Source organism: Carcharodon carcharias, chromosome 7 (genome assembly GCF_017639515.1).
Source record: "Carcharodon carcharias isolate sCarCar2 chromosome 7, sCarCar2.pri, whole genome shotgun sequence".
In the NCBI taxonomy this organism is placed as follows: Eukaryota; Metazoa; Chordata; class Chondrichthyes; order Lamniformes; family Lamnidae; genus Carcharodon; species Carcharodon carcharias.
In genome coordinates, this window is record NC_054473.1 from 175,041,655 (window position 1) to 175,068,287 (window position 26,633).

At 42.1% G+C, this 26,633-nt stretch overlaps 2 protein-coding genes across 2 annotated transcripts; one reads left to right on the forward strand and one right to left on the reverse strand.

The window, feature by feature from the left end:
• Positions 1-13,156: 13,156 nt before the first annotated feature.
• Positions 13,157-15,814, reverse strand: LOC121279740 (M-phase specific PLK1 interacting protein). The gene has a single exon (XM_041191001.1). The coding sequence runs from the start codon at positions 15,608-15,610 to the stop codon at positions 15,038-15,040; it is 573 nt and encodes a 190-aa protein (XP_041046935.1). The 5' UTR covers positions 15,611-15,814; the 3' UTR covers positions 13,157-15,037.
• Positions 15,815-15,898: 84 nt separating this feature from the next.
• On the forward strand, positions 15,899-26,349 carry si:ch73-103b9.2 (uncharacterized protein LOC100150067 homolog). Its single transcript, XM_041191000.1, has 4 exons — positions 15,899-15,989; positions 16,120-16,165; positions 18,436-18,686; positions 24,953-26,349. The coding sequence occupies exons 3-4, from the start codon at positions 18,468-18,470 to the stop codon at positions 25,970-25,972; spliced, it is 1,239 nt and encodes a 412-aa protein (XP_041046934.1). The 5' UTR covers positions 15,899-15,989; positions 16,120-16,165; positions 18,436-18,467; the 3' UTR covers positions 25,973-26,349.
• The last annotated feature ends 284 nt before the right edge of the window (positions 26,350-26,633 follow it).

Below are 26,633 nucleotides of genomic sequence, written 5' to 3' on the forward strand. Positions count from 1 at the left end.
TTATAGCTCATGGCAACACTAGTTTTATATCTGTGGACACAGGTCTCATGAAGACAGTTTCTCCAGTCACTGCATGGTAGGTGTGCTGGAGCCTTCAGAATGGCTGACAGCCTCTTGGCAGGCACAGCCACTCAAGCTATACAGTACCAGCAGAGGATCACCCTAACATGCCTTTTATGCAATGTCATTGAAAACATGACAATGATTAGGTTGCTCTGTTTCTGGGGAAACTAACATTATTAGTTGGCCAGACGTTCAAAGAAGTTAGTGATGTCACTGGGTCTCAGCTCACTTTGGGAACAGAAGCCGCATTTGAAGTGAGGTACATGCGCCTGACTGATGAGAGTCTACTGGTTGGTGGGCATAGAGCATCTTTCACTGAATGGCAATTGACCTTCCTCTATTGAAGAGTTCGGGTATGTATTTTCCCATTGGGAAAAACATTGGTGCTAGTTACAGTACAGCAGGCACTTTTTAAGAACAATTGGTTCATGACACACCAAGTGTCTATGAAAAACAATTCCAAATAGTCTAAAAATACGAAGATAAAAGAAAAAAACTGCAGATGCTGGAAATCCAAAACAAAAGCAAAATTACCTGGAAAAACTCAGCAGGTCTGGCAGCATCTGCGGAGAGGGACACAGTTAACGTTGAGTCCAAATGACCCTTCAACAGAACTAAGTAAAAATAGAAGAGAGGTGAAATATAAGCTGGTTTAAGGTGGGGTGGGACAAGTAGAGCTGGATAGAGGGCCAGTGATAGGTGGAGATAACCAAAACATGCCACAGAAAAAAGGACAAAGAGGTGTTGAAGGTGGGGATATTATCTAAGGAATGTGCTAATTAAGCGTAGAAAGCAGGACAAGCAAGGTACAGATAGCCCTAGTGGGGTGGGGTGGGGGGAAGGAATTGAAAAAGGATAAAAGGTAGAGATAAAACAATGGATGGAAATACATTTAAAAATAATGGAAATAGGTGGGAAAAGAAAAATCTATATAAATTATTGGAAAAAAAGGGGGAAGGGGGATCGGAAAGGGGTGGGGTTGGAGGAGAGAGTTCAAGATCTAAAGTTGTTGAACTCAATATTCAGTCCGGAAGGCTGTAAAGTGCCTAGTCGGAAGATGAAGTGCTGTTCCTCCAGTTTGCGTTGAGCCTCTAAAAATACTTCTCTTTATATTACTGTGACCTTTGAATGAGCTGTTCTGTTTATATAGTGCATCCTGCACAAACAAACATTACGTGCATATCTTTATAACATCGCCACACTATTTCCATATTTCAATGAAACTCCTGCTTATTTAGGGTGGGAATAAACATTGCCTATTCCAACCCCAGCTTGAACAAAAAAATGAGTGGAGCTCAGCTTTGGGGAGGTGGTGGCGTAGTGGTACCATCATTAGACTGCATTCCAGAGACCCAGGGTAATGCTCTGGGTTCAAATCCCACCATGGCAGATGGTAAAATTTGAGTTTAATAAATATCTGGAAGTCTGATTGCAGATCATAAACGCCCATCTGGTTCACTAACACCCTTGAGGGAAGAAAGTTTACTGTTACCTGGTCTGGCCTATGTGGTTGACCCTTAAATTAGGATTGGGCAATAAATGCAGGCCTAGCCTGCAAAGCCCACAGCCCATGAATGAATAAAATATTCCATAAGACTCAGCCTACAGGAGAAACTCAGCTACAGTAAGTCTGTACCAAAGATTCATGATGCTGGCACTTAATTAGAAAATTTAGAGTGCCAAATCCCAGGCTTCTCTCACTTTGAGGGGTTTAAGAATTTATCAAAGGGAAGTTAAAATGTTTTTTGTTTTGGCAGTCTCGACAACAGTATGGCATATGGCACAGCTTCCTGTGCTCTATCTACCTATCATACCCCAAGTGATGCTCCACGGAGCATGTTCCCGGTCTCAGCTGCACAATAGGTAGGTAGCTGGTTCCAACTGGGGAAAAAAGCAAGCAGCTCAGAACGGTTATACACTGTTTGGATGCTTCTTGTGTGCTATAAGATGAATCCCCATTTGGGGATGAAATGGAATTGGAAATGAATAATATCAAAACACCCTTCTTATTCTATTTCTGTGCCCAGGATAGAATATTAGAATGGTTACAAAAGTCAGCCATTCAGTCCATCATGTCTGTACTGGCTCTCTGAAGGAGCAATTCACCAAGAGTCACTCTCCTGCCTTTTACCCGTAGCCCCGCACATTTGTCCCTTTCAGATAATCTAATTCCCTCTTGTATGCCTCAGTTGAGCCTGCCTTCACCACACGGCCAGGCAGTGCAATCCAGACCCTAACCAATTGCTGCGTGAGAAAGTTTTTTCTCGTGTCCCCATTGCTTCTTTTCCCAATTACCTTAAACCTCTGCCCTCTGGTCCTTGATCCTTCCAACAATGGGAACAGTTCCTTCTTATCCACCCATGAATTTGAATACCTCTCCCTTCAATAAATCTCAAGCATAAAACATCAGCTCTGCCTGAGCTGGAGAACTCGGCCATTTCCAGGCACATCATTTTAGGAAGAATGGGAAGGCATTAGGGCAGGGTACGGAAAAAATTCACGACAATGGTTCCAGGATGAAAATTGACATCCAGTAGGATCTCTAGGTTCAGAATTGAACTGACAACTGGATCAACAACCCCTTGCATTTATATAGCACACCTAACACAATAACATCCAAGTTGCTTTAGAGGAGTGTTACAGAACAAAATTTGACACTGGGTCATACAAGATTAGACCAGATGGCGGTTTTTAAGGGCAGGTCCGACAGGCAGAGGGAGGGAAAGACAGGCAGGGCAGATGGGCAGGAGGGAGGGTCCGACAGGGGGGATGGAGGGGCGGAGAGATGTACAGAGGGAATTAGAGTTGAGGGCTCAGGTACATCAGGAATGCTCAAGAGCCCAGACTTGGCAGAGCAGAGAGATCCACAGGGTGGTAGGGCCAAAAGCGATTACAGATAGGTGGGGGGATGGGGCAATGGCATGGACTGATTTGGAAACGAGGATGAGAATTTTAAAATCAAGAAACTATCTATCCAGGAGCCAAAAGAATCAGTGAATGTAGGGGAGATGTGTGAGCGCCTTGTTGTGACTTAAGATACAATTAGCAGTTTGCGGAAGATGGGAGATTGGGAAGGATCACTCTGGCATAATCAACTCTAGAGCTAACAGGGACATCCAGTAACTCATGTCTTCTAAAAAGATGACTCGCATTTATATGGCCCCCTTAATGACCACCAGACATCCCAAAACGCTTTACAGCTGATGGGGTATTTTTAGAAGTGTAGTCACTGTTGCAACTTAGGAAATGCAGCAGCCAATTTGTGCACAGCAAACAGCAGTGTGATAATGACCAAATTGTTTGTTTTAATGATGTTTATTAAGGGAGAAACATTTTCCAGGGCACCAGGGATAACTCCCCTCTCTTTGAAATAGTCTTTTACATCCACCTGAGGGGGCAGGTGGGGCCTCAGTTTAATGCCTCATCAGAAAGGCAGCACACCCCCAACGATGCAGCCCTCCCCCAAGCACTGCACTGGAGTGTCAGCATAAATTGTTTTGTGCTGAAGTCCAAATCATACTTTTAACATTCAGACAAGTGCTTCCATTGCTGTGAGGGCTGCATGAAGTACTGGGCTCGAAAAAAAAGTGCAAATAACTACATGTTCAAGTTGTAAAAACTCATTAGATTCCTCTGTCAGCAGTAATTAATTAGCTGATCTGTAGAAACAAAGAAGCAACATGAAATCCGGATACAATCAACAATTAAATGAAGTCAGAATCTTGGCAAATGGATAAAACCTTAGGGCAAGAAAGGGATGGAATCATCAAGGCAACAAATATATACATGGGCTTTAGGCAGAAGTGCTTTAGAAGGCTGAGTTAAGAGTAGGTATACAATTCACTATGAATGCAGACTTTTGACAAACCAATTAAAGCAGCTGAAACTCAATAAATTTGAGGGTGGGATGGGGGGGTGGGGGGGGAGAAATCTGGTCACCCCGGTAATATTTTAATCCAATAAATTAGCAATGAATTAAGTTCACCAAGGTCATGCCTTCTCATGAATAAAAATAGCCTTCTTGTGCAGTGTCAAATGAAGATAAACACCTTGTGTGACTCTAATGTCAAAAAATGAACACATTTGTCAACAACGACTTATTTTCCATGAAACCCGTGTTGACTTTGTCTAATCATGTCGCAGTTTAAGTGCTGTTACCATGGCATTAATAAACTAACTAAATGTACCTTGTAAAATATGTGCATTAGTGAACAATTACAATAACCTCAACATCTGTATGAATGAATCCTTGATCATACAAGGCTTCAAAAATATGTGAAAGCCAATAAAGGTTGTCATAAAATGGGACAATATTCTCAGAAACCTAATAAAATGCTAAACAAAGATTAAAAATTCAATAAGAGACCATAAGACATAGAAGCAGAAATTAAGCCAATCGGCCTATTGAGTCTGCTCCGCCATTCAATCATGGCTGATAAGTTTCTCAACCCCATTCTCCTGCTTTCTTCCCGTAACCTTTGATTCCCTTATCAATCAAGAACCTACCTATCTTGGTCTTAAATACACTCAATGACCTGGCCTCCACAGCCTTCTGTGGCAATGAATTCCATAGATTCACCACACTCTGGCTAAAGAAGTTTCTCCTCATCTCTGTTCTAAAAGGTCTTCCCTTTATTCTGAGGCTGTGCCCTCGGGGCCTAGTCTCTCCTACTAATTGAAACATCTTCCCCATGTCCACTCTATCCAGGCCTTTCAGTATTCTGTAAGTTTCAATCAAATCCCCCCTCATCCTTCTAAACTCCATCGAGTGTAGACCCAGAGTCCTCAAATGTTCCTCATATGTTAAGCCTTTCATTCCTGGGATTGTTCTCGTGAACCTCCTCTGGACCCTCTCCAGGGCCAGCACAACCTTCCTGAGATACGGGGCCCAAAATTGCTCACAATATTCTAAATGTAGTCTGACCAGAGCCTTATAAAGCCTCAGCAGCACATCCCTGCTTTTATATTCTAGTCCTCTTGAAATAAATGCCAACATTGCATTTGTCTTCCTAACTACCGACTCAACCTGCAAGTTAACCTTAAGAGAATCCTGGACTAGGACTCCCAAGTCCCTTTGCACTCCAGATTTCTGAATTCTCTCCCCATTTAGAAAATAGTCTATGCCTCTATTCTTCCTACCAAAGTGCATGACCTCACACTTCCCCACGTTGTATTCCATCTGCCACTTCTTTGCCCATTCTCCTAACCTGTCCAAATCCTTCTGCAGCCTCCCCACCTCCTCAATACTACCTGTCCCTCCAACTATCTTTGTATCATCTGCAAACTTAGCCAGAATGCCCTCAGTTCCTTCATCTAGATCATTAACGGTTGCCTCGTCCTCCTTTAGTATGCTTCTTCTTCCTAGGGATGAATTTTTGCTGTCTCCCAAATTACTCCCAGAAACTCCTACCATTGCTGTTCCACGGTCTTTCCTGCTAGGCTCATCTCCCAGCCAATTCTGGCCAGCTCCTCCCTCATGCCTCTGTAATTGCCTTTATTCAACTGTAATACTGTTGCATCTGGTTCCAGCTTTTGCCTCTCAAATTACAGGGGGAATTCTATCTTATTATGGTCTCTTCTTCCTAATGGTTCCTTCACCTTAAGCTCCCTTATCAAATCTGCCTCATTACACATCACTAAATCTAGAATTGCCTGTTCCCTAGTGGGCTCCACCACAAGCTGCTCCAAAAAGCCATCTCATAGATATTCCACAAATTCCTTTTCTTGGGATCCACTACCAACCTGATTTTTCCAGTCTACCTGCATATTGAAATCCCCCATGATCACTGTAACCTTGTTTTTCTGACACGCCTTTTGTATCTCCTGGTGTATCTTGTGCCCCACATCCTGACTACTGTTTGGAAGCCTGTACATAACTCTCATTATGGTTTTTTTACCTTTGCTGTTCCTCAACTCTACCCACACAAACGCTACATCATTTGACCCTACGTCATTTCTTGCTACCCCTCTGCCAACCTGCCTATCTTTTCGATTCGATGCATATCCTTGGATATTTAGCTCCCAGTCCTGATCCCCTTGTAGCCATGTCTTCGTAATGCCCACATCATACCTGCCAATTTCAATCTGCGCCACAAGCTCATTTACCTTACTTCGTATACTGCGTGCATTCAGATACAACACCTTCAGTCCTGTATTTCCCGTCCCCTTTCTCATTGTCGTCCCTTTATCTGATGTGCTTGAAGTTAGATTCCTAGCCCTTTCCAAACTCTATACTATTTTGTGTTCTGGGGACTTTAATAGCCTCTCCTGGGCTTTCTTTCCCATGAAGTTGAATCCACCACCGCCCCCACCCCCCCCTCCCCCCACATGCTAACCTGCTTTGTTTCCCATTAGTCTTACTTCCTGGAGTTTTACCCTTCCCTTCCCCCCCACTTTCCAGTTTAAAGTCCTATTGACCACACTATTTACCCTGTTCGCTAGAACATTGATCCCAGATCGGTTCAGGTGGAGACCATCCCAACAGTACAGATCCCTTCTGTTCCAATACTGATGCAAGTGCCCCATGAAGTGGAACCCCTCTTTCTCGTACCACTCCTTTAGCCACGTGTTTACTTCCCTTATCCTCACGTCCCTATGCCAATTTGCACGTGGCTTGGGTAGTAATCCGGAGATTATAACCCTTGAGGACCTGTTCTTTAATTTAGTTCCTAGTTCCTGATAATCCCCAAACAGGTCATCTTTCCTAGTCTTACCCATGTTATTTGTTCCGACGTGGACCACAACAACTGGATCCTCCCCTTCCCTCTCCAATATTCTTTCAAGCCGGTCAGAAATGTCCCTCACCCTGGCACCAGGCAGGCAACATACCATGTGGGACCCTCGATTCTGCTTACAAAGGATGCTATCAATTCCCCTAATTATAGAATCCCCTACAACTACCACTTGTCTTTTTGCTCCCCCCTCTTGAATGACCTCCTGTGCCACAGTGCCGTGGTCAGCTGGCTCATCCTCCCTACAGCCCTGTTCCTCATCCACACAGGGAGCAAGTACCTCGTACCTGTTGCTCAAGGTCAAGAGCAGAGGCTCCTCTGTTCCTGAACACAGGATCCCTCTACCTGCCTCACTTGCAGTCACACCCTGCCAACACTGACCACTGACCGAACTTGAGGTACTTAATCTACCGGGTGTGACCGCCTCCTGAAAGTGTTCAGGTAATTCTCCCCCTCCCGGATGTGCCACAGCGTCCGGAGCTCGGACTCCAGCTCATCAATTCTGAGCCGGAGTTCCTCCAGCAACCAACACTTGCTGCAGATGTGGTCACTGCGGCTCGCAATGGAATCTGCCAGCTCCCACATCAGACAGCTACAGCACATCACCTGCCCAGCCAGCTCGACTTAGATAATTAATTTATTAATTAGCTTTGCAGTGTTTTCTTTTTCAAATTTGGTGCAGATTTCCTATCAACCAATCAGGTCACAGCTTTCCTGTGATGTCACTTTCAGTTTTGGCTTCAGTTACTCTGTGCCCCAAGGTCATTGCTCCGGTGCTCCTCCCTCCGACTCTGCTTCCAGGATTTACTCACCAATCAGCTGCCTTTTCTTTAAAATCCACTTTCAGAAGAGTGTCCCTCGCAGATCTGGTGCACTCCTGAAGGCATTGCCTCTTCCGCTTTTTTTAAAGGTTTGAGTGAGGGAGGGAGGGATGGAAACACTATAGCAATGTAATGTGTAATACATAAAACGTATTAGCAGATCTCGTGACGTAGCATATGCATGCTGTCCCAGAGTAGTAAGAATGTCAAATCTGCTACAAGTAATGAGGCAAATGGCATTGACGTATTTAAGGGAAAGCTTGACAAACACAAGGGGAAAATAATAGAGGGCATGCTGATAGTTAGATAAAGAGGGTGGGAGGAGACTTGTGTGGAGCCTATATGCCAACAGAGGCCAGTTGGGTCAACTAGCCTGTATAAATAAAATCATCTTTATAATACTTACATAATATCTACATTGATTTTGAATCGAATGTCTTTAACATATAGTTCCTGCAGGTGTAACACTTAATTCCTGTTACGCTTGTCCCTTCATAGTTACGTTGACTCTATAGCTTATAACAAGCAGGCCATATACAGGCAAAATAGATAAAAACAAAAAAACTGCGGATGCTGGAAATATTTGTTTTGGATTTCCAGCATCCGCAGTTTTTTTGTTTTTATCTATTTTGGATTCCATTTAAATTTGGATATATATTTGGCAGTTACAAAAAAATTATTGGAGGAAGTACTTCAATTTAAGAGGAATATCACTTGCACAGAGAGGAGGCCTTGATTAAGACCGTAGAGGTAAATTATATTCCCCTTAAGATAAATAAGCATCTAGGTGGAGTCATAAGAGTTATACAGCCATCAAACACCTATCTATTCTAATTCCATTTTTCAGCACTTGGTTCAAAGTCCTGTATGCTATGGCATTTCAAGTGCTCAAGTAAATACTTAAATGTTGTGAGGGTTCCTGTCTTTACCACCCCCTCAGGCAGCGTGTTCCAGATTCCATCCACCCTTGGGTGAAAAAGTTTTCTCAAATCCCCTCTAAACCTCCTGCCCCTTACCTTAAATCTATGCCTCCTGGTTATTGACACCTGTGCTAAGGGGAAAAGTTTCTTCCAATCTATGCCCCTCAATTTGTATACTCCTATCAGGTACCCCCTGAGGGAAGGCAATGGCATAGTGACATTGTCGCTGGACTAGTAATCCAGAGACCCAGGGTAATGCTCTGGGGACCCAGGTTTGAATCTCACCATGGAAGATAGTGGAATTTGAATTCGATAAAAGATATAGAGGAATTAAAAGTTTAATGATGACCATGACCATGAAACCATTGTTGATTGCTGTAAAAACCCATCTGGTTCACTAATATCCTTCAGGGAAGGAAATCTGCTGTCCTTACTTGGTCTGGCCTACATGTGACTCCAGGTTAACTCTTAAAATAAACAAGGGCAATGAGGGTGGGCAATAAATGCCTGCAACACCCATAGCCCATGAATGAATTTTAAAAAAGCCAAAGCAACCCTAGACTATCCAGAATGAACAGAGTGGGTAAGCTTTGCAGTCTGCTGACTGAGATAAACACTGACATAAACAGGCTGTTGATTTTTGTATTTCGAAGTTTGGGGTGTGTTGGGGGCTAATATCAAATGCTGCAGTTTGATAATGCAAGACTCGCTGATTTGTGTTCTTCACTTTTTAAAGTCTCTCCTACCTCAGTTCTTGGCTTGATGTGATATCTGTTCCAGACAATTCAACTTTTGCTTCTTTGGTACTTCATAGCTGAAATGCTCCAGCCCAGGCAACATCTTTGTGAATAGTCTCTGCAACTCTTCAGTGCGATCACATCCTTCCTATAGTGTGGTGACCAGAACGGCACACAGTGGCCTAACTAGCATTCTATATAGCTCCAACATAATCTGCTCTTATATTCTATGCCTCGGCTAATAAAGGCAAGTATCCCATATGCCTTCTTAACCACCTGATACTCGAGACATATTCAAGAACTTAAACATGAAGCTGGCTCAGTTGGTGGCATTCTCTCAAACTCCAGAGCTTGAGCACAAATATGACACCCAGTGAAGTACGGAGGGAATGCTGCACTGTCAGAGGTGCCATCTTTTGGATGATATGTTAAATCGATGCCCTTTTTGCCTGCTTTGGTGGATGTAAAAGATCCCATGGCATCAAACATGAATGGGAAATTTGGCCACTTGCTACACAAAACATTAATGTATTTTAAGAAACAACTTTACCTGATCTTCTATTCAGTCTTGCAGGAAGAATTTGACCAGAATATTGCCAGTCATTTTCCAACAGTTCAGTTTTCAAAAATGACACACCCCCAAACAATGTAATTTCTCCAAATGATGACACTTCATCACCCCACACCAAAGCTACTGCCCTCTACTTTTAACTTCTTTCCAAAGAAGCAAAAGTTGAATTGTCTGGAACAAATATCACATCAAGCCAAGAACTGAGGTAGGAGAGACTTTAAAAAGTGAACACAAATCAGCGAGTCTTGCATTATCAAACTGCAGCATTTGATATTAGTCCCCAACACACCCCAAACTTCTAAATACAAAAATCAACTGAGCCTGTTTATGTCAGTGTTTATCTCAGTCAGCAGACTGCAAAGCTTACCCACTCTGTTCCCCCACGCACACAGTTAAGGGGTTTTAGGCATTGGGTCCCAAAAGGTCTTATCAAATGGGAGGGTGGGGGAGGGATGCCTTAAAATAAGTTAAATTCAAACAAATATGGCACCAACAAAAATACTTGAGGGTGAAATTTCTAATTTATTTCACTACTGGTGTTATGATTTCACACAAAAGTATAAATTTTAATAATTCACACACCTTCCTACATTTAGAGAGATGGGAGTGTTATTTACCAGATACTCTCCAGTTTGTTGATAGCATACAACTGTGATGCTCCTTCAGGTTAGATGCATCTCGAGTAATTATCACAGGTAGCCTTTGTTACACACTATTAACCACAGCCCCCCTTTTTTAAACCCAACAACCAATAACTTAAAGGCCAACAATTTAGATGACACACACAACCCGCTTTGATTTAATACCAACTGCATCACTTCACATGTCCCAGGTATCAGTTGGAGCTTGGGGATAAAACACCGCTCCTTATTGGGCTGGAAGGGTGCAGTCAAGAAGCTGATATGAAAATCAAGACACCCCTCCTCTCCCATTTCCATTACATACTTTACTACTAACGCTACAACCATGCACAAATTCCAAATGATCCCAATAAAAGATGACCTAGCAAAACGCTTCTCCCCATACGGCCCTCAAATGCGGTGAGCAAGCTTTCCAATGGCTGCAACGAAACAGCCCTATCATTTTATTTTCTCTCATTTCTACGGGTTAGTACCAGTACAGGATACAGTGGAGGAGCAAACAGTCAAAATAAGTGAAACAAAAAGAATGGAAAAGAGGATCTGTGAACAAATCAGTAACGTTGAGTTACAAAAGTTTTCATATTTTACCGTTATAATTATTTGCACTACACGGAGCCAAGATTAGAAAATGCACAAAGTAAAGATAAAACCAAAGAAAATGAAAGATGAGAATGTAAATACACGATTCAAATGTCAACTAACTTTTCCCGATTTGCTCCAATCCTGTCTACTTTTTTCTGGTACTATTCCTTTAATAAAAAGAGGAGAAACGTTAGAAGAAATTAGGTGATAAGAACAGCTTCAGTTCTCTGCTACAACCACAGGAAATTTCTGATCATGCTCTACTGTTTCAGCGCTTTGTCTATACTCAAACAAGTACTTGCAGATACTGACACTGAGGTCAGTGGCTGGCTCCTACCTCGGCTATATGCTAACAGTATGTCATTTAGAACTTACTTAAACTGAACTTAGTTTCAGAGAACTTAAAAAAGTGAGCAATTTAAAAATATTTCTTACAAAACTGGTCGGGACTCAACAATTAGCCACTAAAACAATGTAAGATTTAGAATGTTCACACTAACAGAGACAGGATACTTAACCATATTATGCATATTATTGATACGGTGAAGCACAAAGTCTAATTGCTTTCTGAATTTGTTAATTTAGAGATTAACTATTCAGGCTACAGACCAAAACTCTAGATTTGTCTGTTGAAGTGTGACTGTAGTCGAGGTAGCTGTGGGAGTCGGTAGGCTTGTAATGGATATTGGTGCACAGTCTATCACCAGATATTGAGACAGAGGGGTCAAGGAGGGAAAGTGTCAGAGATAGACCATCTGAAAATGATGGAGGGGTGGAGATTGGAAGCAAAATTAATAAATTTTTCCAAGCCCCGACGAGAGCATGAAGCAGCACCAAAGTAATCATCGATGTACCGGAGAAAGAGTTGAGGAAGGGGGCCAGAGTAGGACTGGAACAAGGAATGTTCCACATACCCCATAAAGAGACAGGCATAGCTGGGGCCCATGCAGTACCCATAGCCACACCTTTTATTTGGAGGAAGTGAGAGGAGTTGAAGGAGAAATTGTTCAGTGTGAGAACAAGTTCAGCCAGACGAAGGAGAGTCGTGGTGGATGGGGATTGTTCGGGTCTCTGTTTGAGGAAGAAGCTAAGGGCCCTCAGACCAGCCTGGTGGGGGATGGAGGCGTAGAGGGATTGGACGTCCATGGTGAAGAGGAAGCGGTTGGGGCCAGGGAACTGGAAATTGTTGGTGTGATGTAATGTGTCAGAGGAATCACAGATGTAGGTGGGAAGGGACTGGACAAGGGGAGAGAGAAGGGAGTCAAGATAACTAGAAATGAGTTCTGTGGGGCAGGAGCAAGCTGACACGATCGGTCTACTGGGACAGTTCTGTTTGTGGATTTTGGGTAGGAGGTAGAAGCGGGCCGTCTGAGGTTGGGTGACTATCAGGTTGGAAGCTGTGGGAGGAAGATCTCCAGAGGAGATGTGGTCAGTGACAATCCTGGAAACAATGGCTTGATGTTCAGTGGTGGGGTCATGGTCCAGGGAGAGGTAGGAGGAAGTGTCTGCGAGTTCCTTTTGTTTTTTCCAATAATTTATATAGATTTTTCTTTTCCCACCTATTTCCATTATTTTTAAATCTTTTATGCCCTGCTAGCCTTTCCACCCCACCCTCACTAGAGCTGTACCTTGAGTGCCCTACCATCCATTCTTAATTAGCACATTTGTTTAGATATCACCACCTTCAACGCCTGTGTTCTTTTGTCTGTGACATCTTTTGATTATCTGCTCCTATTACTGCTTGCTTGTCCCTACAACGCCACCGCGCCCCCCCCTTAAACCAGCTTATATTTCACCCCTCTCCTTAGATTCACTCAGTTCTGTTGAAAGGTCATGAGTACTTGAAACGTCAACTCTTTTCTTCTCCGCCGATGCTGCCAGACCTGCTGAGTTTTTTCAAGGACAAGATTATGCCATTTAAAAGATTACTGTTCTGTTGCAGTCATTTTTAAAACTACAAACAGTGCAAAAAACCAACTAAGTGCTGTAGATATTCAAGTAGTTTTTTTTTTTTACAGCTCCTTTACACAAAGTATAACCATACCCAACTATGACAAGAGTGCGATAAGACAGGAAACATACAGTGGTCATTGTTTTTATATTATAATATAGAGAATCCTGTGACAAATAACTTAAAGGACGTACTGTTTGATCAGGATAGGAATATTGCTGCACAGTATTTGAAAGTATTATTTTATAGGTTTTGTTCAAACTTTAATCTTACAGAAACAATGTTTAGAAACACATCCTGATTTTAAGGTTGCAGCTCCAATATGTTCTGAAGCTGGAGAGTATACCTGTATAATCCAAATATGCTTTTATTTCTATATACTTATTCCACCCTCTCCCAAAACATGACAGTGATGGTCTCTGTTTATGACAGCTGAAATGTGGCAAGATAAAATACATAGTCCAATGTTTACAAATAGATATTGAATCTATCATCTCTTATTCCAACAGTTCACATACATGTATTACCATAATGGCCTTGTCCAAACTTACTAAACCACCCCCCCAATGGCCAGTAAACATGCTACCTCCTAGATTTTCATGTTAAACTGAAAAGGTTATGCCCTGCTTGGTGTTGTAGTGAGCCACAGAGAGCACAATCTGAAGTTTGAGCTCTGATCTGCGGTCATTCACCCTCTCTTTTTGCGGGTGCTATTTGCACTGATTTTTGGGGTGGGTGAGAATGGAGTTACTATTACCAATCTCCCATCCAATCATGTCAGAAAATGCATAATGTATGTGCACACCAACTGAAAGAGCCACTGGGTTTAGCTGTGCTGAACTGAGACAGCTTGGCAAAACTCAGCATCTAGGTTTACAGAGTAATGACCACCTGGGTTAGGTAGAGATGGCTTTCAGTACCCATGGAATGGAAACACAAAATTAGTATATCTGTTTCTCCATAATCCAAGAAGGTAGCTGTTAAAACCCTGGTTACTTGCAAGCAGAATTAATAGAATACACATCTATCCACGGAGAGTTGAAGGGAGTGAAAAACAGCTTTCTTCTATAATAAGATTTAAAAAAAACAAATCAAGCAAACTTTATTTTATGATAAATACCAAGGTAAGAGACAACCAGAGCTATCAGTCATTGAGAGAAATCTCTCTCTCTCTCTCTCCATTTACCCTATAAAATTCTCCCCCATGTATGCTGGTAGGTTTATAATCTACCAAATACCATGTTTTGCAATAATTACAGTACAAAGACAATCCATATTCCCCACCATTATTACCAGAACACAAGTTTTCAAATTGAATGCACATTTGCTCAAATTGTACTTTTGCACACTTCTGAAAAAAATATTCAAAAACAAAAATACTGAAAACAGGAGGAACACCAGCACATTGCATACCTTTACTGCACATACCCAAGAATTGCCATCTCATTATTAAACCAGACATGAATCACTTTCATTTATACTAACACACACACACACAAACTAGAAACATGGATTTTACAAAATTAAACACTGGAGTTATCTTCAATCTAAAAAAGTTGACAAAATTTTTAAAAAATTACCATTTCAATGGCTTACAGTAAAAATCAGACGACATGCTGTCTAACCTGTTCATTAATGCATAGGAGTGGTGGACACCTGTAAAATAATTAGTCACTGTTCACTGGCTGGTGATTTTAAAGAACATTTTAAGAGTTCTTCTGAGCAGGCACTTCCTAATTCTGAAGTAGTTAGTACTCTCCTGGGTAACATCCAACAAGCCCATTGTGTTGCCAAAAGAAAAGGAAAACTGGTGCGTGGGTAAAAAAATAGGTCTCATTTTTAAAAAGTCGATCCTGCAAAATAATTGTAATCAAAACTTTTGTTAAATAAAAAACACAACTGTCTCTGGAAAGCAATGACAGTGGGAACCACAACAGTTCTTCAACAATGTTGAGGGAGCTATTCTACCTTTGGCAGATACACAAAAAAAAAGGATAATGTTGAAAGTTTTTTTTTGCTGTTAACTGAAATATCTCCCTCCTTTGCCAGTGCTAGGGGTCTGCAGGTTGCTGTACTGTTGGTTAATGTCAGAGACACAGACCGGCTCCAGGTTAGCCCATGGGTCCTGCAGCATGGAGGGTTTGTAGTAATGTTCCACCGGCGCCGGGGATCTCCTCTCACCGCCTCCGCCGCTGAACGGGGTGGATGTCCTGGGCGAGCCCTGGTATTTGCGGTGGGCCGGGCTCGGGGAGTGTTGCTGAGGGCCGGGGGAGAGCGAGTGCTGGAAGGGGGGTGAGGAGTAGCGGCCCCGGTGCCGGGGGCTGAAGCCCTGCTGCTGCTGCTGCTGCCCGGGAGACGGGCTGTTGTAACGGTGCTGGAAAGGCCCCGAGCCCGGACCTGGCTGTTGCTGCTGCTGCTGTTGCTGGGGGGATTTGCTGTAACGCCGGTGCCGGCCTCCGTAAGGCGGGGTGGCCGAGCTGCCCCAGGGGTACATGCCGCCGGCCTGCCCCACCCCGGGGAACGGGCCTGGGCCTGGGGGCGGCGGCGGGCTCCGGAACCCCGGCTGCGACGGACGGAAATTCGGGCGGAACATTTAAACCTCCACTGGAACTGTTATTAAAAACAAAGGGCCGGAGAGCGGGCTCCGCATCCAGCGCCTCCTTCGCTCTGGCGGTTCACTCCTCAAATCTCCGCGCCTCTATCCTGCGGCCTACTCCAGTCGAAGCTTCTCGAATCGTGCGCCACTGGCTATTCCTTCCCTCCCCCCCGATTTCCGGCCCTCCCTCATTTCCGCTCAGGCCGCAGCCCGTTTCTATGGCAGCGGCCTCTCCCGCCTCCATCACTTCCGCTCGCCGGCCGGTACGCCCCGTCGGAGCGGCCGTCACTTCCGCTCCCTTTTCCCGTGGTAACGGCGGCTTTTCTTGCGTCACATCCGCTGATGCGTCCCGGCTGGCAGCACAGTTATTGCCATGGTAACGGTTCCACTTGGTTTCCAGGGCCTCGGCTCCTTTTATTCTCTCGCTTTGCAAAACCTAGATTGGGAAACAAAACACAATGACCTTCCTGTCTACCTCACCGCCATCGTTTATGTTTTATTTCCAGGATCATCATCATTGAGTGGAAACAAATCTATGCACGAGCTGAACAGGCAAGTAAGGTTTCCTGTTACTCTGTGGGCATTGACTCCTGCATTTATATCCATCCAAGTTTACTACATCTTTACTCTGCGTCTAAACCAGGCCATACAACACCCCCAGGGATGAAATGTGATTTCCTAAAGCCTGGACATTCTTCACCAAATGTTAGTATTCGTGAACAAATACTTAACGGTCCTTGCAGGCTCTTCATGAATATCTCTTGTGGTATGCTGATATTATTCCAGCCACAGCCTGAAAAGAGGCACCTGGTATCGGTGGGATTTTCAGTAACTGGTAACCAGCAGTAAATTGAGATTGGTAATAGGGAAAACTACAACATTTAAGATCTGAAATGGCAGTAGAAAATTATGACGCATCTGATCTCAGCATCAGAAGGAGAATGATGGCTTTAGCATGAGAATGAGCTTTATTCATGACTAAGGTATTTAATTTCACACTGCTCACAGTGAGTCAGATAAATTCTATAATGGCAGGAGCTTCACATTATACAGAACAATATATTCGTACAATCAACATTACGTATGAAGTCTTACATCTTGTACTTTTGGTAGACAAAACTTTTCTTCCTGTTATCAGTCATTGTCACACTTCTGAGTCACCTTTTTCCATGCAAATTCCTCTATCATGAAGTGCTCCCATGTAAATCACTCACCTCCATTAATTGGCGCAATGAGCTTCTGTGCCTTTTAATTAACATTGAGACCATCCATTCAGCTGCACTCCTCTTCTCCCTCCCTGCCCTAGCCTTCAATCCACATCATTAATTTCTCTCCCATCTGCTCTAATGCCCTCTCAGAACTCATCTTGTCCATGAGGGTGACCTCTTGCTCCCTTGATCCAATTCACAATAGGTTGTATTTAGTGACACTAGCATTGTCAATAGCAGTCTCTAACCCTAATGCTAACCATTAACCCCTAACTGCTACTGTTAACCCAAACCCAAACCTAAATCCTAACCTTAATCCCTAAAGCACATGGAGCCAATAGCACAATGCAGCACTGGCTCAACCTTACTGTCCTTGCAGGTTACTCCCATGTCTTCAAGTTTCTTTTCCTCTTCAAACTATTGCTGCCTTGCCCATTTTTCCTGTAACTCCATGTTTGATCTCTCCCATCAAGTTCTGGCCCACCAAGTGGCTCTGATCCATTTCACAAATGATGTTGTATCTCAGACCATGGTGTACCATCCCTTCTTGCCCTCCTTGACCCCTCTGCTGTCTTTGACATGGTCAACCATACTAGCCTTCTTCAATGCCTTTCCTCTATTTACCAACTCAATGGGACTGCCTTAGTTCCACTTAGCTGTCTTATTTTGTCCAGAGCATCTCCAGCAATGGTTTCTCTTCCTGCTCTCACAACATTATCTCTAGCGTCCCTGTCAATACTTGGCCCCTTCGTTTACATGCTGAACCTTGGCAACTTCATTGCTTCCAAATGCATGCTGACAACAGCCAGTTCTACCTCTCCTCCAATCCTCTCAACCCCTCTGCCACCTCTGTGTTGCTAGGCATCTTATACAATAGCATCCTTGAATGAGTATCAAGTTCCTCCAATTAAACATTGGGAAAAGCAAAGCTTTCCTCTTTGGTTTCACTACAGGCTCCGAACCCTTGCCAAAGATTTCATGAACTCCCAAAACTACAACTAAGCACTCACCCTAATTCTTGTTTGGTTCCTGGGAATTTGACTTATGGCTTTTTGTTGTCGATGGTCACCACAGGCAAAACCATTTATAATTGCTCTCTCCTCTATTTCCTGTCTATCTCCATCTCCACTCCCTTGCCTCCCAGACCGTATGTGCTTACATAGAAGATGAACTAGCCAGACCTTGATCTTTTCTTGTCTAACAATTCCTATACACATGTATTAGCAGCTATCCTGTGGCATTGCCAATGCCAACTTAGTCAGATGATATATTGTTGTATGTAGACAGCATACTATACATTATGCATTACATAGTATTATTTGGCCAAACAGAGCTAACAGTGTATCTGTATATATTTGGTTTTGAAAATATTTGAATCTTTGATGGATGTGGTGCAGCCTCGTGATTTACATCATCCTATTCTGTATGATTGCAAACAAAAATGCTTACTGCTTTTGAAGGGGCATTCTCCTTTAAAAGTTGAGTAAATGATAGTAACTGCATGTGAAGCAACGTCACTAAATAGTAAATAGGATGTCTTATTTAATATTTAATGACTTTGCTTTAACTTGAATGTGCTAAGGCATTAACTGCAAGCTTCACTTCGTTCAACAGATAAATAATCTGGTGAAAACCATACTTGGAAAATGAAAGTCCAGGAGGGAGACATGGTTGGCTGTGAAAGAACATTTTCCAATACCCCCGAAAGTGACAATAAAGTGGCGATGAGTCCCACCCCTTTTATCCATTCCTGGGAATCAGAAAGAAAACTCATAGATGTTCTTATCAGAGTCAGTGAGGAAATCTATGAGGACGACCAAAAGCAAATGGATCAGTTCATCCTCTGTAATGGATGGGATGACGCAGTAAGTAGTTCAGCCTTTTCCCTTCAGAATTTTCTGTTAAATTTGACTAATTAGATTACATTTTAATTGTGAAGAAAGTATCTAAAATGGTGTTGACGTTTCGAGTCCTCATGACCCTTCAACAGAACTAGTCTGTTGAAGGGTCATGAGGACTCGAAACGTCAACTCTTTTCTCCTCCGCCGAGGCTGCCAGACCTGCTGAGTTTTTCCAGGTAATTCTGTTTTTGTTTTGGATTTCCAGCATCTGCAGTTTTTTTGTTTTTATCTAACATGGTTCCTGACTTCCCTTTGTTTGCCTTACTTATAAATGTTTATGGGACATTTTAAATGGAGATAAAGTAAAATGGGCCTATATTCTCCAGAGTTTAGAAGAATGAGGGGTGATTTCATTGAAATGCATAACATTCTTTTGATAGGATAGATGCGGAGTGGCTGATTCCCCTTGCTGGAGAGTCTAGCGCCAGGGGAGCATAGTCTCAAGATAATGGACCAATCATTTAGAACTGAGCTGAGGAGAAATTCCTTCATTCAGAGGGTTGTGAATCTCTGGAGTTCTCTACCACAGAGGGCTGTGCATGCTCAGTCATTGTGTACATTCACGGACGAGGTTGATAGATTTTTGGGCACTAAGGGAATTAAAGAATAGGGTGGGAAAGTGGAGTTGACGTAGAAGTTCAGCTGTGAGCTTATTAAATGGCAGAGCAGACCTGAGCCTACTTCTGTCCTTATTTCTTATTACTTTCTCCTTCCCATATTAACTGATGTTGGGCTGGAGTTCCATTGGCATTGGCACTCTCCAGACCCTCTATTAACTGGCCATGCTCCATATCTAATGGCAGGAAAAGACCAGCTGATCTATAAAGCCTGCCTCAGACCATCATGTTGCATTGACCGCCATGTTGTTTGTGAATTGTAGTACATTTGAACTTTGATTAGCTTGTGATAAACTCTGATATCCAATGGTTCAACATTAATCCACGTTGGTGGCAGCAATCAAATTTTATTTGGCACGAGCGAGACTTGATCTGAGCAGTTTCTGTCACACAACTTGTCAAATTTCTTTACTCTGGCTTGCTGAACCTCTGTCAAGATTGTCATTCTCAGTATTCTATTACTAACACCACTGAGATTGTAGGGTCTGACACCCCTAAAGCTTCCCTTGATCCCTATCTGTCCTTTCCTTCACTGGCTACATCATGTTAACCACACCAGTCCCAAGACTTCATTTTCACTAAATAATTAAAAACAAAAGGAATCAACTGCCCATCAATGTCCCACCTGAGTCGCCAAAATGTTAGCTGTTGATAAACCCTCACATCCAATGATTCAGTGTGACCCATAATGGTGGCAGTGATTAAACTTTATTCAGCTCAAGCAAGACTTGGTACATTAAAATATCTGAGCAAAAGTTTACGGTATAACAGAGTTATATTACTCTGTGTATACCTTGGGTAAAAATCTCAATTATACGTGTCTATACCCTCTGAATCAACGCCTGGTTCGTCCTTGGAGTTTCTCCTGAACTCCTTTACACCTCTTATCCAAGCAGGGCACCACCTCCCCCCCCACCCACCACATTTTTACATCCTTTAATATAATTGATAATCACTGACTTTTGCAAGACTAATCATGCTATAGTCACATCTGTAAAATAATCATCATAAAGTCATTACAGCACAGAGGGAGGCCATCTGGCCCTTTGGTTCCATACAGGTTTTCTGTCAAGTGCCCAGTTAGTCCCAGTCCCCCTGCTCAGGTTTCAATCTTCTGACCCACCAACAACCCCCCCACCCCAGTGCCTCAACATCACTTATTTTGTCAGTTTGGGGCTGTTACCAGGGACTCTGGCAGCACGAAAGGAGTATGTTTTCAAGCTGGTGACATTTGGCTTCTTTTTGGTTGATGTTCCCTATGAAACACCCATTATTCCAGCCAACAGCTGAGAAACTGGTCTTCACTTTCTTTGACAGCAATCCAGTGACGTTGTGACTGACCTTGTTTCCCATACCCAGCTCAGTCTAACCTGTAATGGACTGAAGTATAAAATTACAAAAAAAAATCTTCTGAGCTCAATGGTCCTCATCAGCCAGGTTAGCTCCAGGTAGCGGCAAAAAAAAAGACTTCTTTAAAGAAAAAAACTTCTAAAAAAAAACCAAAAAGCCCAAATCAAGTCATGGTTAAAAGAGAAACAAATGTGGGAAATTCCTACCTGGTAACCAAAACAAATTTCAGGAGACTGGTGCCCCAGAAGTTGATCAAACAGTATCCCACCTACCTTTTTATACAGTGATATCAGCCATCGCCTGGAATACATCCAGATCCCATTTAGATACCTGCAGTGAATCTGCAATCTTCTTCCAAAGACTGCTGACCCTTTGCAAAAAGAACACTCCATGACATCTAAATTAATATAACTGACATATATACCCCTGGATTCTCCCGAACCTATCTGAATCAAATAGTCTACACGTGTGGGACATGACTTTAGTCCCCGCATGACTTTAAATACTTCAATCAGATCTCCAGAAACTGTACAGTTTTCTGTAGCTAACAGACCCAACTCTTTGAAACCAACAGGAGGAGGCCATTCAGCCCCTCAAGCCTGTTCTGCCGTTCAATTAGATCATGGCTGATTTACACCTCATCTCTGTCTACCCACCTTTTTCTACTGTATCCCTTATGAATCAAAACACTATTGATCTCAGTCTTGAAAATCTCTCTTGATCCAGAATTCACAGCCTCTTGGGAGAAAGTTTCAGATTTTCACTATCCTTCTTAAAAAAAAAGTTTCCTGTTTGCCCTCCCAAATGGCCCAGTTCTAACTTTGAGTCCCCTCGGCCTGGATTCCCCCACTAGAGGAATTACTTTGTAACAATCATTTCAAACACCTCAATGTAATCACTCCTCAGCCTTCTAAACTCAAGGGAATATGAACCACGTTTATGCAATCTGTCCTAATTTAACCTTGTAGTTCCTGATATCATTTTGGTGAAGCAGCAGCTGTGGAGGTGATCTTTCATTAAACATCATCAACCTGAAACATTAACTCTGTTTCTGTCGCTACAGATGCTGCCTGACTTGCTGAGTATTTCCAGCATTTTCTGTTTTTATTTCAGATTTCCAGCGTCTGCAGCATTTTGTTGTTGTATCATTCTGGTGAAACTGTGCTGCACCCCTTCCAAGGCCAGCATATCATTCCAAGGGTTGTGTGTTGAAAACAGAGCCCTGTACCCCAGGTGGGATCTCACTAAGGCCCTGTCTAACTGAAGCACAACCCCCCCGCCGTGAACCCGATTGTCCAGGTGCACAAACTTTTAGTGCGATTCGTGAACACGGTCAGCCAAATCCAGAATGGGAGCCATGCCAGGATGGGAGAGATTAGGAGGGATGACTGAGTATAAGATATGTGTCTGTGTGGCCTCAAACACTTGAAACTAAAGTGTAATAGTTGAAGTAAACTGAGGCTGGAGTCTCAGTTTAATGGCTGTTTGATCAGGGAATTGCAAAATTAGAATCTGCTCATCACTTTCAAGATGCAGTTTAGGAGCAAACAGCATTTTAAGTTTGTTTTGCATTCATAATAGAGTGATGTCTGCACACAAACACACAGATGTAGCGTTTTAAACATACTACTTACATTTCCCCCTTGGTGTTGCTCACAGCAAGATGAGCATTATACAGTGTTAATGTGAAACGTATTAATTGGTGCTAAAGTTGATAACCATAAAGTGGAAGTGTATGTCGAATTTTAAATAAAAATATCTTCAGGTCATTCAGTTGTTTGGTCAGAAAACTTTGGAGATTCAAAAATACTGATCAAAGCTTTTTGAAATGGTTTTGTAACAAGTGTAATGGCTTCATGTGCCCACACTGCTTTTCACAAAAATACTTTTAGGGAGGGCTTTAGTTTGCAAGTGGCCTATATGGGAATATGGTGTGTATTTTTAAAACAATGCTGGTTTGGACTAAGAATCATAGCATGGTTACAGCACAGACCACTCAGCCCATTGTGTCTATGCTGGCTGTCTGCAAGAACAACTCTGCTAGTCCCACTCCCCCACCCTTTCCCCGTAGCTCAGCACTTTTTTCTCTTTAGGTGTTTATCTAATTCCCTTTAGAAAGCCATAATTTCAGCTGTTGCCTGCTAACCGCTGCTTGAGTTATATTCATTCTTTGCTTTTATGTTTGTAGCAATGATATAAAAAGACACTTGATAAATTGCCCGTGCTGCACCTGGCCAGTCAAAAGAATCAATCTCTAATGAGAAATGTAAATCTCATTGCTGTGACTCCTTCTCCCAAATCGCTCGTTGTTATTCAACTGGTGGTAAAGCAGAACATAGGGACAAGAGTAGGCCGTTCAGTCCGTCAAGCATGTTCTCCTTATCTAGGAAAAGTCTACCAAAAGGAAATTACTTTTGCCATTACATTTAATGTTTTATCTTGGATAATATATGCTGTGTAGTAACAAAATCAACTATTTGATTTTTTAAAGGTCTGTTTTATTATCAAACAAATTTATTTCATCTTATAAATGTACAGCGACATGTTTTTGATAGACTAAGGGGGGAAAATTCTACCCTCTGTTTCAGTTTCACAAACAGTGCAGTGTAACTCTGACTCAGAGCAAACTTAAGCTTTAAAAATGTACCGAAAGTGAAATATCGCTGAGTGATATTAAAATTAAACCAATTGCAGCTTTGCATGTGCACATAGAATTCCTTTGTTGCTCAGCAGAGTGCAATGGATAGAAGGTATACCACATGCGTGCTTTGTACAGATCTGGTCTGAGATCTGCAGTGGAAGTGTATAGTCTATAATTTTTCTAATTCATTGTTTCATGGGAAGGCCAGCATTTGTGGTCCCAGAATTGCCCTTGAATTGAGTAATTTGCTAGGCTATTTCAGAGGGCAGTTAAGAGTCACCTACATTGCTGTGGATCCAGAGTCACATGTAGACCAGACTGGGTAAGGATGGCAGATTTTCTTCCCAAAAGGACATTAGTGAACCAGATGGGTTTTTATGACAATCAATGATGGATTCATAGTTACCATTACCGAGACTAGCTTTCAATTCCAGATTTTTATTAATTGAATTTGAACTCCATGTTTTCAGAGCATTAGCCTGGGCCACTGGATTACAAGCCCAATGAGATTATTATTATGCCACTGTCTCCCCCTATACTATAAATTTCTAACTGTTTAATAAATATTGAAAAAAGGGCTGTATTAGATATGAAGCAGTTTAAGTTAAAGTACTGGCGTTTATAGCTTGGTGTCAAAACATTTCTATTTTACATAATTTTGAGTGCATTGACATATTTGGCTGTGTGGCGCAGTTATTGTAGAATATTCATATAATGGAAGGGAATAAATTATTTTTCACTAATAATTACAGGGAAGTTAAGAGCCAATAATTGTGGGAAAACTCAGATAGAAATCTAAATTGCATAGTAGGATTAATTTTTTTTTAAAGTGCCTAATTTTATAGGATGTATAAATGACTAAGGAAGAGTAATTGTTTTAATGTCTTAGGGCTATTTTCAAATGGACTTTATATTGAAGCTTGCTTCTGCTGTGTTTAAGGTAATTGGCAAAAGAACCAGAGGGGAGAGAAGTTTTTTCACATATTTAGTTCTGACTTGAAATGCAGAACCTGAAAGGAAAATGGAAGCAGATTCAATAGTAACTTTCAAAAGGGAATAGGGAAAGAGCAGGGCAGTAGGGCCAATTACATAATTCTTTCATAAGCACGTTGGCTGAATGGTCTCCTTTCATGTTGTATGATTCCATGCTGCTACCAATGCCAAGAAAGCTTGTGGCGATCTGGGAACTAAGCTGAAAATCAAGTGTTTTTTTTAAACTCAATTTCACATTCATAAACAGCTGACTCAGGCTAAGGGGGTGCTTTCCCGGCCTGTGTGCGATATGTGACATTATTCTGCAGAGATTCACTAACTTTGTCCATGTAATTGGAAAAGGCATTAAACACTTTGTGATATTAAAATAGAAAGAATTGAGATCCACAATTCATCACAAATTGGTTCTAAATGGAAGAAGTTGGTCTTTAAATTCCATTATATAGCAGCTTGGAATAATGGTTACACATGATTAGACACTGATCAATATAGAAATGTTTAAAATTTCTCATTACTTGTTTACACATGTGAAAAATGAAATAAGGAATATTTCCATGTCGTAGGCTCTTTAGGCTATAGTCATTTATCACCTTGGAAAATGTACTTTTTAAAGGTTTTCTTTTTTATAGGTGCATGGCTGGAGAAAGGACAACTCCTACTCCTCCCTCTATACTCTGAAGAAGTCAAAGAAATCAAGAAAAGAGGAGAAGAATGGGAGCCACTGTGTGTTCTGTGCAGAAATGGTGCCCGTGTCAGAAAGGAAAACTGTCCAAGATGTTGACCAATCTGGCCCTTTGTCCAAATCATCCAACAGTACAACGATGCCTAATTTCACAGGGAAGAATACTAACCCCTCTGCAGAGAGAACAACTCCTACTGTTCCACAAACTAAGTTGCAGCCATACAATTCCACAGCTTCACAGAGGCAAACAAGCAAAGTGACTCAAGAAATCCACGTCCAAGACAACAAGACAGAGACTGAAATCAACCCATCTCAGGGAACAGAGTGCAAGATTATCATTGGCCCCGATCAACAGACCCCAGTAAAAAAACACTTCTCGGTGCTACCGCCTGTAAAAATGGCCAATTGCGATGAAATGTTTGTCTCAGGTTTCAAAACAAGGAGAACGTTTTGTTTGGGTATACAAAGTGGCAACCGAGATCTGCAAACTGTGAGTGTAGTGTCGAAGCACAATAACAACAAAGACAATATGTGCATTAGAGCCCGTGCTTGTAACATGGCCATATTACAGGTCAGCAAGATCCAAAAGGTTGGAACTTCTGCTCCTGTTAGATTGACAAGGATTCCCCTCCTGAACACCATGAATCATTGGTGCTGGCAATATTCTTTGCTGGAAGGCCACGAGAACCTGGTCATCAATGGTGCCCCAGCCTCCAAAGTAGTGGAGTGCCACAGCGTAAGGGTGCAGCCCTCGAAAATAACAAAACAGCACACAAAGAACTTTAAGCAAGACGACTTCAGTAAATCTACTTTCAGTCACAGTGCCCCAAGCAATAAACATTCAAGCAGAATAAGACAAAGGAATGTCGCAGGGAGAGATATTCTCCCTGTGATCCCACAGCCAGGGCCACCACTGTTATCAGGAACCAGTATACCAATCTCTGTATTGCCACATAAATTTCTATAGACTTATCAAGTTTTCTCCTCTTTGCCCTCCCTGCTCCCAGAGTATTGGCTGTCAAGACCGATTATTTTGCCCGTCCTGCCACCCTGGCTGAGATCAGCTAGGTACAGACCACCGATTGAACCCATGGCCACATGGAAGATTTATTGTGGTGTCACAGGGAAGGGGAAGTAGCAATCTAGAAATAATGACACGCATGATTTATTAGATGATGATTATTAGAGAACAGCAAAGGTGTATTTGGATAGCTATATTCATACCTCATACAGTGATGAATGATTCTGTAATGTAAAAAATGAATCTAATATCGCAGGATCGTAAATGTTGTTAAAGCTCAATGCACCTACCAGGTCTTAAAATTATAAAATCCATAATGCGTATTGTCTCGTGTCAATGATTTCATTTCATCTTCGGACGAGAACAAAAAAAAAATCTTAAAAACTTCATTTAATATAAGCCTGATGTAAGACTTATTACAACAAAATAATTGCCCTTTTGGAAAAACGATCGACAATTTGGGATAGAATTTACATCAATTCTCCAGGGTTTCTGCTAAATTACAGCAGGAAATTTCATCTCAACACTGAGATGAAACTATTTATCCTCCTTCTGCCCATGAAGATGCTGAATTATCCTTGAATAGTTTCATAAGCACTACCGTACC

What these genes read in the sequence shown, in the direction of transcription:
- LOC121279740 (XM_041191001.1), bottom strand. Translation starts at nt 15,610, where the DNA reads ATGTTCCGCCCGAATTTCCGTCCGTCGCAGCCGGGGTTCCGGAGCCCG.
- si:ch73-103b9.2 (XM_041191000.1), top strand. Translation starts at nt 18,468, where the DNA reads ATGAAAGTCCAGGAGGGAGACATGGTTGGCTGTGAAAGAACATTTTCC. An exon ending in GTAATGGATGGGATGACGCA is followed by an intron (nt 18,687 to 24,952) that starts GTAAGTAGTTCA and finishes TCTTTTTTATAG; the next exon opens with GTGCATGGCTGGAGAAAGGA.